Source organism: Antedon mediterranea, chromosome 10 (assembly GCF_964355755.1).
Source record: "Antedon mediterranea chromosome 10, ecAntMedi1.1, whole genome shotgun sequence".
NCBI classification, from domain to species: domain Eukaryota; kingdom Metazoa; phylum Echinodermata; class Crinoidea; order Comatulida; family Antedonidae; genus Antedon; species Antedon mediterranea.
In genome coordinates, this window is record NC_092679.1 from 19,141,866 (window position 1) to 19,160,291 (window position 18,426).

At 33.4% G+C, this 18,426-nt stretch overlaps 2 protein-coding genes across 2 annotated transcripts in view; both read left to right on the forward strand.

Annotated features, from left to right (window-relative positions):
- Positions 1–1,815: 1,815 nt before the first annotated feature.
- On the forward strand, positions 1,816–6,691 carry LOC140059951 (eukaryotic translation initiation factor 3 subunit K-like). Its single transcript, XM_072105957.1, has 7 exons — positions 1,816–1,934; positions 2,575–2,673; positions 3,331–3,451; positions 4,051–4,125; positions 4,261–4,327; positions 4,982–5,185; positions 5,279–6,691. The coding sequence occupies exons 1-7, from the start codon at positions 1,858–1,860 to the stop codon at positions 5,308–5,310; spliced, it is 675 nt and encodes a 224-aa protein (XP_071962058.1). The 5' UTR covers positions 1,816–1,857; the 3' UTR covers positions 5,311–6,691.
- Positions 6,692–10,818: 4,127 nt separating this feature from the next.
- LOC140059899 (F-box only protein 11-like) overlaps positions 10,819–18,426 on the forward strand; it is a 33,377-nt gene continuing 25,769 nt past the window's right edge. The window contains exons 1-4 of the mRNA XM_072105879.1: positions 10,819–11,086; positions 12,318–12,427; positions 16,497–16,575; positions 18,104–18,251. Coding sequence (XP_071961980.1) covers positions 10,954–11,086; positions 12,318–12,427; positions 16,497–16,575; positions 18,104–18,251 — 470 coding nt within the window. The 5' untranslated portion in view covers positions 10,819–10,953. The remainder of the gene's footprint in view (positions 11,087–12,317; positions 12,428–16,496; positions 16,576–18,103; positions 18,252–18,426) is intronic.

Sequence of the window (18,426 nt, forward strand, 5' to 3'; positions counted from 1 at the left end):
ATGTGTTTGCCTTTGAAACTAAAAAGAAACGGTATACATTCGTCTTCGCTGACCGTCACTGAGGCTTGTCCATCATTTTGCGAAGTTTTCATATCAAAGCACCAAGTATTGCTTTTTAAATTGTGCGGATAAACCGCCTGATTACAGAGCTTGCTGTTATCTGTGGAGAATTAAGTGGATACAATTTTAACAAGCCTAGGCGATGTGTAACAAACGTGGCTCCTCATATTCGGCAACAGTAATCGATTTTTATTATAACCTTGTTTTGCTTGAACCGGCTTCATTATGCCCTCTAAAGCTCTGTCCGTCTATACTATATACTATCAAACGTTAGCGAAAAAAATGTGATATGCCCGGATTTAGAAACGATGACGTCATATCACTACCATATTTGGCCACATCACACTTTTTTCGTCAAAATATATTGATATTTTGACAGAGCTCAAGACGACTCTCACCTGGAACGCACTTATTCGGCATTTTCGATCCAGCTTGAATTGACGATTTTGTACACGTTTGGGCCTCATAATCGATGGTCCATACATCATTCTGATATCAAATATTAAATAAAGAGACAGGTTAACTGAGAACTTATTTGAACTATGTCATATCGCCGGATCACGGTGAAATACGCATACTTTAAAGGCATATCTACACGAGACCTATCAAACTTAATGTCACAACAAAATGTGAACATGATGATGACCATATCACAACCATATTTTTGCACATCACACTTTTTTTGTCAAACTAGTTTGATAGTGTAGACAAGCCTTATAACCCTACATTTTTGTAGTCCTCAATCACCAAAGTATGGGTCCTACTGTCATCTATGTAACCAGTTGTGTTGTAAAACATTCGAGATTGCTTAAAATCGGCTACAATCGTCACAACTTGTGATAGAGTTCCAAAGTTTTGGTAGTCCTGCTCTATGTGGTACCCAATTAAAGTGCCTTAAAACGAATTTGTAAGAAACAAAAAATTTAATAATAAATGTTAAAACTGCCTCATTATAATTTATTAAAACACGAAATGGTGTGGACATGCACATCCTGATGATGGGCTATGCTGCCCTAAACATGTCGTGTTAATCAATTTTAAGACAGTTTTAATATAGGCCTACCTGTATTTGATTGTTACTATCTACCCTGTCTAGGCTTATGCAGCTTCTTGATTTAGGCTATATACCGGTATTTAATCGTTATTTACGGTCCTATACTTAATGATCATTGTTTGTATCATGTAGGCCTGGTAGCGGCTACTCTGTACTTACCCATGTCAACCATAAACATATCGTTCTTCATGCAACATTTTGAGGGTTGTGGCTGTTGAGTGTTACAAATGACCAAAAAGTAAAGAAAGAGCCCAAAAATACTTATGAGATGCATGTTTGATTTTAGCTCTTGTCTTTGTTCTACGTTTGGTTTCTGTCTTGTTCTTTCCATTATTTATCTATCGCTAATCTACCCATGTAGGGTTCTATGATAAACAGTTGAATGATAGTTTCAATTACATTAGGGTCCTTGTGATATTAATCATTTTAGTGACGCCGTTTTAATCCTCAGAATTTAATTAAAATTGAATGGTTAGGTCTATAATTGGAATAAACAAGAATAATAAATGTCGTTGTTTGTTTCCATTACGAATTAATTATCATATTAATCCTAAAAATACATTGGGATAGAATAATTAAAAAGTAATAATATTGTTGGCAGAATGGACAGACTATGAGTGCCGACTAATCACACGACTGCCGGATACTTATTTGCAACAGAACTAGAGAACCGTTGATTAGACAAGACGCTGAGGGCGCGCTCTCATAAAAAACGTGCTGTGATTTTTTTGGTTGTAAATTTTATGTTTTTAACATCAAATATGTCTTCAGCTGACGATGCCAGAGCAACCGTTTCTTCATTACTGAAAGGAATTGATAGGTAGGAAAACACTTGTGTTATTAAAACCATTTAATGGATTAAAATTTGTTGAAAACGTAGCAATATGGTCGTTTAGGCTAGGCCTAGGTAGGCCTACTTTGTAGTAGGAGTCGGAGATTGTGTGTGCTCTGCATGCCGCGAAGTGCTTGATATTTCCCTACCTACACTAATTTACAGGTCGGGCCTAGCCTAAAATCATAGAAAACCCTAACCCAAGACTCCATCGTAGTAAGATGTCTACTTAAACCATAACACTAATATAATTATTAATTGAACTCATGGTTGCCATTTACATTTTTTTTGTGTACAACAATATTCAACAACAAGTTCAAGTAACATTATTCATTAACAATATTTTTTTTAAATATTATTTAATACTAGGGAGCCTACTAATAAGCAATACGACTGCGAGTGTTCACTGTTATGTTATTTTTTAGTATTAGTGACTAGTTACAGGCTACAGTAGATAGAGACTAAGTAAGTACTAACTATCATACTACTACTAGCTAGGCCTCCTACTTGGGCTAGCCCAGTACAACTAAATAGGCTAATTAATTATAATATAATGCTAGTTTAGTAACATATGTCTAGTATTTAAATATGATTTAAACTTTGTTGTTTTAAACTACTTTTTTTACAGGTATAATCCAGAAAATTTGTCAAAACTTGAAAGATATGTTGAAATCCAGACCAAAGAGAATTCATATGATCTGGAGGCTAATTTAGCAGTATTAAAATTGTAAGTATACCCTTTGATACTGGTTCTGATCCAGTAGATAAGTGTTTAGAGATTTGTGCTGGGTAGAAGTGAGTGGGGACATCCTCACCCTGAAGTTTTTTTAGGGCCTTTACCTAGTAGCCACCCAAGAAACCTACCTGAATTTACTGTTTTTACCACCAATCTTATACCCCTTTCACACCAAAAGCAAAACTCCGGAGACACCCCGGAGTTGACGCCCCGGAGTTGACGCCCTGCTGTTTGGTGTGAAAGGTACCAACATCAAACTCCGGAGTGTTTCGGGTCAAAAGGTCATCCTCACATGATCACTCATTGCTTTAGTTTTATTTAAATACTTTAAATATTTGTACAAAATATATAGCGGGTTTAAAAAATAATAAGTAGTATCAATAAAATATTATATTACTTCTGAGACTTTTGAAAGTAATTATTAAATTAAAAATATTGTTAATTAAAATTATTCTAATGATCGTTGCGATGTAAACAAACAAAATAGAGGGCAACATTTACAATTTTATTTTATAAACTCCGGAGTTGCTAGGTTGGTGTGAAAGGGGTATCTCCGGAGTTTCTCGACGTTTTGAATGGTCATAAACCCCGGGGTGTCTCCTGTATAGATTTCATCATCAATCATAATGTTTATCCTTTTTTTTTCAGATACCAACTGAACCCTGCTCATTTCCAGCTTGACGTGGCTCAACAGATCTTGCTGAAGGCACTAACTAACCTTCCACATACAGACTTCATCTTATGTAAATGTCTCATCGATGAATCACATGTATCCTTTACCATATTTTGTATGTCAGGGCCATAGCCACCAGTACGGTTGGTAAGGTTTAAACCTGACCTATTTTTTCACAGAAGCCTTTAATAACCCAGCAGCTTGGACAGTGATTTCCCTTTTCTTGCGAAAACACCACTTTATTTCTTGTGGTTACATCACTATATAAATGATTGATATTAGCAAAGACATCAACATCTTTGAATCTCTTTTTTAGGCTGAATTCCTACCAGAATGCAATGCAAGGATGAGAAAACACCAGTTGACCAATCACAAACAACAAAACCTTCCAAACTGTCCTGGTATTGCGTCATTCAGTCTTATCCTTAAAAGCCCCATCCATGGACTAAGGGCGTGGAGACTACCTCATTCATGTTAAATTTTACCAAAGGGTGTTCTTTGCTCTCAAAAACAATCTTAACTTCCAATTTATAAAATTTCTAGATTTCTCATTCCAATCAAATTGCCACAAAATCAACATCTTCCTATTATGTTTCTGGAAATCGTGAATCAGTTGTACCGTTACCCCTGTTAGCACTTGTTCATATTAGAATATTTATCTGAATACTCAAATGTTTCCTTAAATTACTTGTTAGCAACAAGAACCACAACTGAAAAGTATACTATACCTTCATTTGCTGCTAGAAACTTGTGAATTTCAAAAGTTCTGGGTAAGTGAGGAACTTTGGGAGTGCACAAAGGTGTTTTCTGGAACATGCTAGCATAGTTTCGTAACTTTAATTATCATTTTTCACAGTTGATATTTAAAAAAAAAGGAATAAGAATTTTTTTTTATTTGTTTTTAGAATGAACTTGTTGAGTTAGAAGATATGGTGTCAACTATTGTGGGCTTTGAGGATTCAATTCGAAAATGTAAGTTACAGACATTTTATAACTTTGAATGAAATCAATATGGCACCCAGGTGTATAAATGGGTACCGGTTAGATCAAGACACAACTTTATGCTGATTACTAGCTGCATTGTTATGGGAGTATTTTTCAAAAAATGGCCAAGGTAATAATGTGCAGCGCATTAAGAGCTTGATTATATGCGCTATATAAGAATGAACTATTATTATTATGGAAAGATACATCACTTTCACTGTGGCATTTTAACCGGTCATGGAATACTATTAAGTCATGGAAAAGTCACGCAATGATGGAATTTTGTCTAAAAAAGTCAAGAAAATTAACTCTTGAGAAAGTGTATGAACTTGTCTTTTGAACATCCTACGTAAAGCCCTGTCTACACTATCAAACTACTGTAGTTTGAAAGAAAAAGTGCCCAAATATGGTGGTGATTTGCCCAAATATGGTAGTGATATGTCCAAATATGGTAGTGATATGCCCAAATATGGTAGTGATATGCCCAAATATGATAGTGATATGCCCAAATATGATAGTGATATGACATCATCATGTCCATATATGGGCACACCACATTTTTGTTTTCACATAAAGTTTGATAGTGTAGACAGAGCTTTAGTTTTTTAATGGATTTAATTTCTACTTTTCTATATTTTGTAGTCATTTGCCACGTACTGAAGATCACTTACCAGACAATAAGCAAGCGACTACTGGCGCAGTTGCTCGGAGATTTAACCGATCGAGAGCTGGAACAGTGGATGAATAGATACGGGTGGAAATCAAAGGAAGATGGCAAACTGTTTATCACCAACCAGGAAGAGATTGTAAAAACGAAAAATATTACAGAAAAAATTGACTTTGAAAGTAAGTACAAAATTGTCTTTTTTATAAAGGATAAATAAATGTTTTAAAAATATTTTTCCAATAATGTTCTTTTGTTTGTTTTTTTTTTTTCAGGTGTTGCAAGTATTATGGCACACGCCCCTTGAAGTCAACAATGCACGCCCCTTGAGCTCAACAACACACGCTCATGAGATTGAAAACACACGCCCTCATAAGATCAATCAAGATTAAAGCTCTGTCTGCACATCAAATTTTATGTGACAACAAAATTACTATATTTGGCCATATCAATACCATATTTGGGCACCTCACTTTTTTTTTCAAACTAGTTTGATAGTGTAGGCAGAGCTTAAAACAATTCTGCTGGCTAGCCCAAATATTTTATAATAGTGACTTGTTTATTTTTTAAGCAATTATTGAAAATACACACAATACATAATACTACTGTTTATACATATCTTGTCTTGAATATGAATATAGTTATGTAACCATTTAAATGGTATACAAATAATGAATGTTTATGAGTGGTACAAACACAAGTATTCTCGTGTTCCATTCCAGATATAAAAACATGTATGTTTAGGTAAAGAAATACAGTATAATCCAACAACAACTAACATTTTGAGTATTTTTAGTTTATGATTTTAGAAATCATCAAATAATATGTATACCGTGTTGGCTTTTCTTTACATTTGACATAATTTATATGGAAAACATTTAGACACTAAATATATTCAAAGTATCATTGTTTTTTGTTTGAGTTTGTTGTTGTATCAGTGTTTAGTATAAAGCTCTGTCTACACCATTAAACCTTATGTGACAACAAAATGTGATGTGCCCATATATGGACATGACGACATCATATCACTACCACATTGAAGCCTATCACTTAATACTACCATATTTTTTTGTCAAACTAATGTAGACAGAGCTTTAGACTAGATTTGTTTAATAATATTATATAATAATAATAGTCTGTTCTTATATAGTGCATATAAGCAAGTCTTGTATAGGCTTATTGAACCTGTTATTAGGTTGAAATCACACTGTTTGATAGTGTAGACAGAGCTTAATACACCTTTGATTTTGAACCGTATATTCTCTTTTTGAGTTCCCATTTCAAACATGTATGCAACAAGTCGAGTGTGAGAACACGCCCACTAATAACGGTTGGAGATAATTATTAGGTGTTTGTTTTTAAAGAAACCAAGAAAAGAAATACAATTTCCGTAGTATTTGTCCAAAAACCTACATAGAAACAAACTTTCCAACATATTTTTGAGTTGCTCTATTGGGTGAAGTATAAATAAACTGTCGCGTCACTTACACAATCAATCCACTCTCCGCTACTCAGGAAAATCAAGTTTTACCAGGGTTTTAACTTATTTTTTGTAAGCCTATAGTCCCTAGTACAAAAAAAAATAGTATGACAGTTGAGTATAAGTTGCAACTTGTTAGTAGTGCTACTTGTATCTCCGTTGCAAGTGCTACTATATCTCCGTTGTAAGTACTATATCTCCATTACGTTAAGCTCCGTTACGATGTTGATGATGTTTATTGTCTACTTTTTATATAATAATATGTGTCTATACACACGTAACGGTAATATGTGTCTATACACACGTAAAAAGTGGAATAATACAGTAGTAACGTGTTTTTTTTTTGTAAATGTCGGATTTTTGTTGATTTTGATCAGCGATACAGAGTTATTTTGTTTAGTCTATAATACGTAATATAAACATTTTACCCGGGACAGTAGTCAGTATTAATTTAATAATTTTACTATGAAAATGTATAATAAATTGACGTTACTCCTAACGATTGACTAAAATAATAATAGGGTGTAAACGGAAAAATATACAAATCGACAGATAACGAAACAATTGACGAGTCTTTCCCGGTCGGAAGCTGGTTTGGTACGTGGATGATCAGTTCAAAGCTGTTGCTTGTGATAAAAACAATGGGCATACATTTTTTTTTGCTGGTCAAAAATATACTCAGTGAAAGTATGAACGCGCGCGTACAAAAAACTTTCATAATTATTTGAACGCACTGCGCGGCAAGCTTTTTGTGTCACCACCCAAAAAGGCCGACTTTCGGTGTGGGTACCCGGCCCCTGGAATTTGAGGTATATCTGTGAAAGTACAGAAATTACAAAAGGTCGAATTGTTTTCTATGAAAAATTAAGATCCACCTAAAAATTGTGTCATTTCCGGCCATCTACCGTTGTATTTATTTTGTATTGATTATTATTATATTATTATTATATTGCTGAAATAATTTTAAAACATTATATGTGTGTAGGCCTATATTATTCTAGGTATTCTATATATTTAGGCCTATAGCTTATAGTTTGAGAATTTTCTGTTTTCTTTTTTTGTTTGTTGATATGTATGAAATTTCCGAAATAAAAGAAATTGATTGATTGATTAATTTAACCGGCTCCAATCCAAACGAAAAGCTCTAGAAAACCGTCGTAAAAGATACTAACCGATGGTGGATAGCGCCATGTTGTTTTTGTTTGTTTTTTATCAGATGGAAGGGGGTGTGGATGGAGGAGGCTCCTAAATAATTAATCATTTTTCTAGAATAAAATCTGCATTATGCAAATTAGGCTACGACCTTCGGTATCAATTTTAATACCTTGTCATTTTTTACACCGTGTTTCATAACTTATATTTTTTTGTGCAATTATGTGTGTGTACATAATATATTTTATTGTATATCTATTTATTTTTGTACTAATAATTGTCGATCTTCAAGAAGAATTTCTGTTGTTATTTTATGATGATGATGGACAAATAAAGCATTTCAGTATTCAGTATTCAGTATCTCCGATGCAATATTTCCTAATCCTTTTTATGAGAAAAATTGTGTTTTTAATTTATAATATATATATTTTATCATGTGTCCATTATAATTCAAACCATTGATTGTACAATTTTATAAATTCTCACCAACATTTAATTAGCAATACATCAAATATTTTCGCATAATACAACGGATGGCCTTACTCATCTCATTTTAGTTACAAAACAATGCAATAAAGATAATACATGGCCGCGAAATTATACTGTACTATTATTATTTAATCATTTTCCACTAGCTAACATTGACATATCTGTATGAAATATTGAGAAAAAAAATACAGACACGCGCGCAAATGATGCATTTTATTTATTTCTACCTAAGCCAATAGGCCTATTATATAAATAATTTTTGATTATTTTATCTATTTAATTACCCACCCTGCATTACAATATGAATATTTAATGGTATATTTAAAGACAACTGTTTACTTTAACATAGTTTGGTGAACAAAAAAATGATAAAATGTTCTAAATATCAGGGCCGTAGCCAGTATTTGGGTCACCCCCTCCCCCCCCCCCTTCCTGGGGTGGGGCCGCGCCTACTAAAGCTGATTTTCCACTAGGCGAATTTGTTCGCGCGAATCGAAAGCGTCATGCTCTGCGCATGCGTATTCGAGTTTCTGTCTATCATACTCCCTTCTGCGACGAATTCTAGTTCCTTGATTTTTCGCTGCAGCGAAATTTACTAGTTCGAATTGTTTCTACTTTTTGCGAAGCGAAATATTGCGCAACCAATCACAGCTCAGGAAATGAGCTATGACGCTTTCATGAGCAGTCATGCGAAGCGAAATGCTTAGCAACCACGCGAGGAACATGAACGTCGAAGAGAAAAAAATCGCCTACTCTCTTTCCACTACATGGGCGAATAGCTGCGACGTTCATGTTCCTCGCGTGGTTGCTGGGCATTTCGATTCGCATGAGTGCTCATGAAAGCGTCATAGCTCATTTCCTGAGCTCTGATTGGTTGCGCAATATTTCGCTTCGCAAAAAGTAGAAACAATTCGAACTAGTAAATTTCGCTGAAGCGAAAAATCAAAGGAAATAGAATTCGTCGAAGAAGGCAGTATGACAGACAGAAACGCGAATACGCATGTGCATAGCATGACGCTTTCGATTTGCGCGAACAAATTCGCCTAGTGGAAAATCGGCTTGAGGCGAAGCGAATTTTGTTAAATGACACCCCTAGATGGCCGGAAAAGACACTCTCATGCAGCATGCTACCAATGAGCAAAACGATCGTACTTGGACTCGTGGACTATTTAAACGATAACATTTGTTGCCGTATGTTAGATGCGCGTGCTCTGTGCGGAACCGTCGATTGTTTGATCATTTAAGCCGATTTTCCACTAGGCGAATTTGTTCGCGCGAATCGAAAGCGTCATGCTATGCACATGCGTATTCGCGTTTCTGTCTGTCATACTGCCTTCTTCGACGAATTCTATTTCCTTTGATTTTTCGCTTTAGCGAAATTTACTAGTTCGAATTGTTTCTACTTTTTGCGAAGCGAAATATTGCGCAACCAATCAGAGCTCAGGAAATGAGCTATGACGCTTTCATGAGCAGTCATGCGAATCGAAATGCTCAGCAACCACGCGAGCAAATTCGCCTAGTGGAAAATCGGCTTAAAGCCGATTTTCCACTAGGCGAATTTGTTCGCGCGAATCGAAGGCGTCAGCTAATACGCATGCGTAGAGAAGGATTTGGAAGACGTAAACATGAATACACATGCGTACAAGCTGGCGCGTTCGATTCGCGCGAACAATATATATTCGCATAATATATCGGTATTTTATTTTGCGTTCAAGTTCAATGCGAACGTACGTCTAGGAGAAGCCCCGAAAAAAGCACACTGGGTGAAGGCAAATGCAATTCTTATTATAGCTCTATCTATAATATTTATTTACAGCAATTTGTTGAGGAAATTAATTATGCCAATGTAAATAGGTGATATTGATACATTTGAGTACGTATCGGCTGGTGGTCTAGAAAAAAATAATCGGATGCCATAATGTGAACTACAGTACATGATACCATAGATATTATAGTGTAAAATAGTAATATTCACTATAATCCTCTATGATACATTACACTTCATAGCCACACATAAATACTGATGTATGTCGGAAGGCTATATACTTTATGCATGCTGTCTGACTGCCAGTGATCTAAACAATTGGTACGCAGTTGGCGGTGTCCTTTGTACGAATCGTTCGTGTCCCAGCTCGCTGTGAGACGCGTCAATATCATGTTACATGCAGGGACCAAATATTTATTTTTCAGGTTAAAATCGGCAATTCATTTGCAACTCTTAGAAATTTACAGACACGAATCGCTCGAAGTACGCTCATACAGGGAAGAAGGTACTGTATGAGTTATTTCGAACGAGTTTACGAATTTTTCAATTTACGAACAACTTTTTGTACTGTGTGGGGCACGTATTTGGACGATTTTCGGAGATGAGGGTGAGGTATTGGGCATGTCGGGGATGGGGGTTCGCAGTCGCTGAAAAGGGGGGGGGGGGGTTCGCCCGAACCATAAAAACCCCCCTGGCTACGGGCCTGAATATTCAAAACAATGTTTTATTTAAAATTCGTTTATTGAAGAAATTAAGAACAAACTAAATACGCGTTTTGCTACGCTTGCAAAAAAGAATGAGATAGAACAGACCGACATCGTTACAACGTGATTCATGATTGGTCATTGAAACAACATTAAAGAGCATTGGTTACTGTCGATAGTTTTTATTGGCTAATGTACTTACGCCTCCACTCTGTGTGTAATACAATCATTTCCTAAGCTCACACAACAGTCCTGTATGGTTTTTCTCTACGTAAATGAGATAAAGGGGTAGGCCTAGGGGAAATTACGCGACTTTTATAGGATAATATATGAATTGTTTAAATTTAGGGTATATTCATCATGTCAATGACTACAAGGAGAGGTACTGAACGCCCAGTTAGACGATCTAGCCGTTTAAATAAGGGTAAAAATACTGGTTCTTTGTCAGGAAGTAGCGCAACCTCAACAACATCGGCAGCCACAGCAGCAGCAGGTTAGTACTCTTTGTTAGCACAATGTAGGCCTACCTGTGTCTCTTGTTCGTTGTGCCTAGCGTATCGTTTTTGTGTGTAGCCTAGGTCTAAGCCTAGGCCTAGGGATTCCTATATTTAAGTGACGTATTGAAACAAGAGGTGTTTAATACTAAATAATAGGCCTAGGCTAGGCATATTATTTTTTCTGTTGATAATAAATACTGTAATTTAAAATAAGCCAAATAATTGTTTGTAGTTATTTAAAGTAACTGAGTATTTACTAAATTATTAATGAATGTAACTGCATATTTTAGGGTTACAATTAAATATTTATAGGCCTAGTTATTTTATACGCCTTATTATTTATTATAGAATAGAAGGGTAGGATGTCAGGCCTGAGTTGCAGATAGTACACTAATATAATACAGAATGATAATAATACTTTTGTTGTTTGCAAATTTGAGTAATAATAAATATTGTAAATAAAAAATGCCTGTGGAGTTGAGTAAATTAAAATAACAACTTTTTGTGCACCACCACTATAGGCTATTGCAACTTGAATATTAATATTTAATAATATTAGTTAAACATTATAATAAATATGAAAGCTTTAGTCATGATTGGGAGTTCAATATTCCCTGATAATATTAATATCTTTTTATGATAATATTTAATTATTTTTTTGCATTATTACAGTATAGTACTTTTTTATTCAAATTAAACTTATCTCCAATATTATATATTAATATTTAATTTTTTTTTTATATTATTAATTAAAATGCTACAGAATAATCTACAGAATTTGATCTGTGACAGTTATATCAATGAATAATCACAAGGAACATTTCTTGTAATTTAAAAAAAAAAATTATGACATTTTGAGGAAGGAATAACAATACAGTAGAGGATTGGCTATTTAAAAATTCAAATTTGTTACTATTATTATTGCCATCTACTGTAGCTGGGTAAAGTATCCTAATCGGTCAATAAAGATGCCGCTATTTGGTGTTCTGTTGGACTCTACTGTGGATTACAACATAAGCGGCGGTTGAGTCATATAGTTTTTAAATATTTACTGTTACTTACAGTATAAAGTAATAACATTGCCCATACCAGTACAGTATTTGTACAGTATTTGTACAGTATTGCCATAACACTACAGCCATTCTATAATCTTAAAATCCATTGTAATAATCATAAACTGTACAGACTGTAGTATTATTAACTATTTTTATTTCTTTTTTTTCTCAGGACCGTCATCTGCCTCTAGGGCTAGGAATTGTATAAATGCAACAGAACACAGGAACCAGCCATACAGCCTGCGGAGGAAGTCGTCAACATCAAGTGTAGAATTAGAGAAAGTAAGTAAAATGGTTATTTGGGAGAGTTCCCAGCTTACTGTACAGGGGATCCAGTTGAGGAGAGTTCGTGGCACTGTATTCAAATAGTTACTGTTATTGTTAAGCTCTGTCTACACTATCAAACTTTATGTGACAAAAAAATGTGATGTGGCCATACAGACATGATGTCATATCACTATCATATTTAGACATATCACTACCATATTTGGGCACATTATACTTTTTTTTTTTCAAACTAGTTTGATAGTGTAGACAGGGCATAACTCTAAGTGCAACCTGGCACATTCTGTTGGCTGTTAATTATGTTCCCCAAGTTACCTAATCTCAGGTCTGCTATAATGAACAATGGTCAGCTGACTGGGTGATTGTCCAGCCATACTGTCCTTTGTGATAAGTGTTTATTGTGGGACCCCCATTATATTGTGCTAACTAGTACAGGAGACTTTTCAAAAGAGAGATTTCGCAATCTTACGATAACGAAAACGGATACGTCACGCACACGTATTCGTTTTTTCGTAAGCCAGTAAAAATCTGTTTCGCATGGCAACGAAATATTGACTGCGGTAAATTTGAGCGAAGCGCAGGTGGTACTAGTTGCTTGGCTGCCTAGGCCTAGCGTAACATTAAAGCGAGTGAGGACTTTAAAAACTGCTATTTATAAATCAAAATTGACTTGGCATTTTAGTAAATTACTTTAGTAAATTACTTTCAATAAATCTATAATTATATTATAATCATGAATCATTCCTGATTCAAATGCAAAATGTGCAAAATAGATAAAAACTATACTCGTTTTGTAGTTACGAATATGACTGGTGATATTCGTCAACACGAATACGCTTTACGAATATGAAATGGGGATCAGCTCAAAAGTTTCACAAATGTGTGACGTATCCGTTTTCGTTATCGTATTCGTAAGGTTGCGAAACCTTCCTAGTTACTCTCTACTACTAATACTATATTACAGGTAATTGAAAGATTGTTGTTAAAAAGTCTGTAAAAAATCCACATTCTTGCACATTAATGTGCTTGGGTACACACAGTATTATTACTAAAGAAGAGTAAAATCAATCAATTTTTGTAATTTACTCTTCCCTGGTACTACTGTATTACAGTAACCGTCTTTCTCACAGTTCAAGTCCTAAACAAATTTTTTTTATGTGCAAGTTTAAACACAGCATCAATTGAAAAAAAATAGTCGAGCGTTCCGGCGGATATTTTACTTCTTTAGTAACTGAATTTTTGTTTATGACATAAATAATAGTCATACCCATTGAAAGCTAAAATTCTAAATTTAAAAAATAGAGGGTGTTATTAGTAAATTTATAGAGCATGAATTCAACTAAAAAATGACACTGTTTACAAAATCAATGTTTGCTTGAGTAGTAATGTACTGGTACTGTACTGTAGTATTCATTTAATTACTACTACTAGAGTTTGAATCTAAATTCTTTTTGTCGTTTGCCTAAAGCTCTGTCTACTGTACACTATCAAACTAGTTAGACAAAAAAAGTGTTATGTGTCCCAATTACTGTATGGTAGTGATATTCCTAAATATGGTAGTGATAATATGACATCATCATGTCCATACTGATGAGCATCACATTTTGTTGGCACATACAACATTTGATAGTGGAGACAGAGCTTAATCTAATTTATGCACATGGATATTACTGTATACATACACTTGCAACATACTGTACTACATTATATAAAAGAGTATTTTTAATTGGTTGATTTTGTATACAGTAAATTGTTTGCAGAGAAACATTACACTTAATTTTATTTATATTATTCTATAATTACAGTTTTATTATCATAATTGTACATTAGTGGCAGATAATTATTACTTATTCAAAGGATAAAACACACACGATTATTGTACTGTCTGTAGTAGTAGCATTGAGGTTTTTAGAATTTATAGATTGCCTGAGTGTGTTCACCATATATTTAATATCATACTGTACTTGAATTAGTTATGGTTATAATTTAAATATGGCTTTGTAATTTAAATAGCAACAGACTGTTTAAAAAAACATGCAAGAATTTTATTATAATTTGTTCAGTGTTTCGGAGAATGCTGTCAAATCACTGATCACCACTGATAATATATTAACTGGTTTCACACTGAGTGTTGACCTGTGTGTTAAACCATGGGAAACAATGGTCCACATTATCAGAATATAAACATACTGTACCTGTATGTACAGCAATATTGTATGTACACATTGTATGCTGTAAAACTATAACACTAACGCTATGCGCTTGACAATAAAGGGAAAGAGTGGAAAACAAAAGAAAGAGAACAAAATATACAGTAGAGGTCTTGATTTTCAATTGCTAGTGTACTTTATACTTAATACTTATAAATGTAAAATACTTCAGGAGAATATTCAGAGTTATTATTAATACAGTATTATTAAATATTAATAATTTTTTGGAGCAAATCGGTTGAGACATTTGTTGGCTTTTTACCACCATTCAAATTCTACTGATATCTGTTTTTGTTATATTTTTTGCTGGTCTATTTTTCAAGGAAAATAAAACAAGGAAAATAAAACAAAGAAAAAAATGTGAAAGAATGTTTCATTGACTCTCTTCTCTGAAGGAATATTGTAATTTCTTAAATAATTTGTTTTATACAGTAAACCAACATTAATTAAATATTAATTAATTATCAAATTAGAAGTACTGTTACAGTATATCAGTATTTATAGTTTCTACTTGAATTTTGAAGTTATTTCCTTTTTAAAAACCAAATTTTCGAAGTTGTCGCATTGTTTTTAGTGTGTCTGTGAGTCTTAAGAAAGGGGTTACCATAAGTACAGTAAATACAAATTTAAAAAAAAAACGAGATACAGTAGTATGACACAGGTACAGAACAATCTACAGTACAATAATAAATTATGTCAATAAAAAACATTAGAGAAAGTATTTCAAGATAATAATGTATGCACTTTTGATCAGATTTATACATACTGAAACTACTGTTGAAAAGTACAATATCACCATGCTACAATTATGAGTATACAGTACACAGTACGTACAGTATTCATATCTCTTTAGTACATACCTACTCAGTAATTTGACATATGCTGTCTCATGAAAGTGATCGGCACTTAGAGGTCAAGGGTCACCTAGTGATTATTTTTACAGGAAGTTGTGGTTCTGATTTCTACAGCAATGTCTACTGTCATTATATTTTTTTCTGTCTCGCTGAATTTTCTGAAAATATTCAAAAAATTGCTGCTCTGTACTGCTGTTATATTTATGAATTTATTAACAGTCACTTTTTTACAGTAATGTTGTTAATTATCCAATTTGATTTATTTAAGGGTTAAGGATGTTTAAAATATTTGATATTTTTTAATAATATTATATAAATGCTATAAAGAACAAATTGATACAAATAAAATGATTGATTAAAATTAAATATTATATTAATTATAGTAAGAACGAATAATATTACTGTAGAATTTAAATATAAATATAAAATCTTATACAAATGTTTGACTGTTCAATTTGTTATGGTTACTTACAGTACAGTATAGGAAAGCCATACTATACAGTACATTAAAATAGATATGAATAAAATGATTGATTATATTACATAATAAGTACCCCTTTTTCTCATTTATTATCTATTATTTTTAGAAAATGTTAACTGTATTTTGTTTTTATTTGAGAAATAAAAATTATTGATTGATTGATTGATTGATAAAATTAGTAGGAAATAATAAATCATATCATTATAATATGAAGTTAATCTTATACAACTCTTTGACTGCTCAATTTGTTTTCGAGAAAAAAACCCCAAATCTACTGGTTAAGGAAAGTCATACTGTACTGTATATTAAAATTGATATGAATAAAATGATAATAAATCATATCATTATACAATTAATATAAAGTTAATTTTATACAAATCTTTGACTGCCCAATTTGTCATCGTGTAAAAATACAAATCTACTTCTTATATTAGGAAAGCAATACTATACAGTACATTTATATTACCCAATGTTTTATTTGTATAAATTGTATTAATAATGTTTTTTTTAATGTATTTTAGTGGTGTGCTCCAGTTAACCTCCAAACAAGGTCCAAACGTTCCAGATTAAACCACCAAAAAGATGTACACGGACATTGCTGTGAGTACAGTTACTACTACTATACACATCCCAACAAATTAATCTTCTGTTTGTTCCCGCAGTACAGCACTATAAATCATGATTTAATATTTAAGCTTGGTTCCCACTAAGATGTAACGCAAGGACGTAACGCAACATAAGCGAGTTGCCCAATCACAAGCGACAGTTCGAATAATCTATCGCTTGTGATTGGTCAACTCACTTGCGTTGCGTTATGTCCTTGTGTTTTGGGTCTCCAGTGGGAACCAAGCATAAGTAAATTTGCATTAATATAAAGTAGGGATTCTGCATCAATTTCTGTTTGTAAACATTGTTATTGTTACTGTAGTAGGCCCGCAGTAACATGTGGCCGAGTACATGTGACCGACGTACATATTCAACAACTGTGAGTCATTTTAAGTTCAAATGGCTTTGTCTTCATGTACTGACATACTGTAGTTTAGTATAGGCTAATAATACAGTACACACTTGGTAAATAAGTAAACCACACAACAGGCGTTCGCTCAAGCGAGAAACATGACTTTTGAACAATAGTCCCAGGTGTGTGCAGTACTGTTAATAAAACAAACTGTTTTAATAATTGATAATGTAAACAAAAGCTTTAATTAATAATATTCTTTGTTTATTTGTGTAGAATTAAATTATAATGACAATTAATTAAATTAATAACTAATTGTGTACTATTAATTTGTAATTTTATCTTTTTATGATGAATCTTCTTAAAAAATCATTCATTCATCATTTCATAAACTAATTTGACATAATCATATGTTTTGTGCCTTTCTTGCTTTTCATTAAGAAACTCAATCTCTTGTAATTATCCATCGTACAGTAACACTGCACACAGCAATCATTTCAGGGATTTGTTTGAGCCGTTGTCGTATCAATCAAGTTAATATTTAGCAAGTAGTACAATATGTTTAAGAGGACAGAGGAAGTCTTTGTTACTGACGATATTATTATTGAATGAATTGAAAAATAATATTTGATACTCTGTAGGAAAAAGACATGGCTTAATTACATTTTGTTCTAAGCTATAGGCATGCTCAATGACTATAGAATCATTGTATTGTGGTGACTACAGTCTACAGTAACTACAAACTAAAATGATTTTACTGCAGTAAACTAATGTACAATACAATAATGTATGATTTTTTTATTCAATGGATTGGAACTGCTATAAACATTTTTTGGGGTTAAATACATTATTGTACAGTAGGGCTAATTGCATGTTTAATAAAATATTGTATTTTTAACAAAAATACTGCAGTAATTGCAGCAGAATAATTAAAAGTCCCTACATTTTTGGTTGAAATGTACTGTAGAACATTTTGATAATTTAATTGGAATGTTTATTTACTTAGCTGTTATGATATTAAATGGTTGAATACTGGGCAAGTTCACAATAGAACTTACTAGCCTGTCACGTGTGTCATTTTGCTAGCCCAAACTACAACTTAAGGAAAGTACTTAGTATACATTATCTATGGCTGAGTACAATAAAAATAATATGTTTTTCTATTATCAGCTTCCAATACAGATGAAAACTTTCTACAGAACGATGTGCCAGATGAGATTCTTATCAAGATTTTTTCATACCTTCTGGAACGAGATCTGTGCATGTCGGCGTGCGTCTGTAAACGATTCAATGAGTTAGTTAACGACATCACTATATGGTAAGTTAATAAACATAAAGCACGCCAACTGGGGACACTTTTGGAGACCCTAATGAAGAGGACACTTTTGGACACTCTAGTTAAGGGGACACTTTTGGAAACCCTAATGAAGGGGACACTTTTGGACACTCTAGTTAAGGGGACACTTTTGGAAACCCTAATGAAGAGGACACTT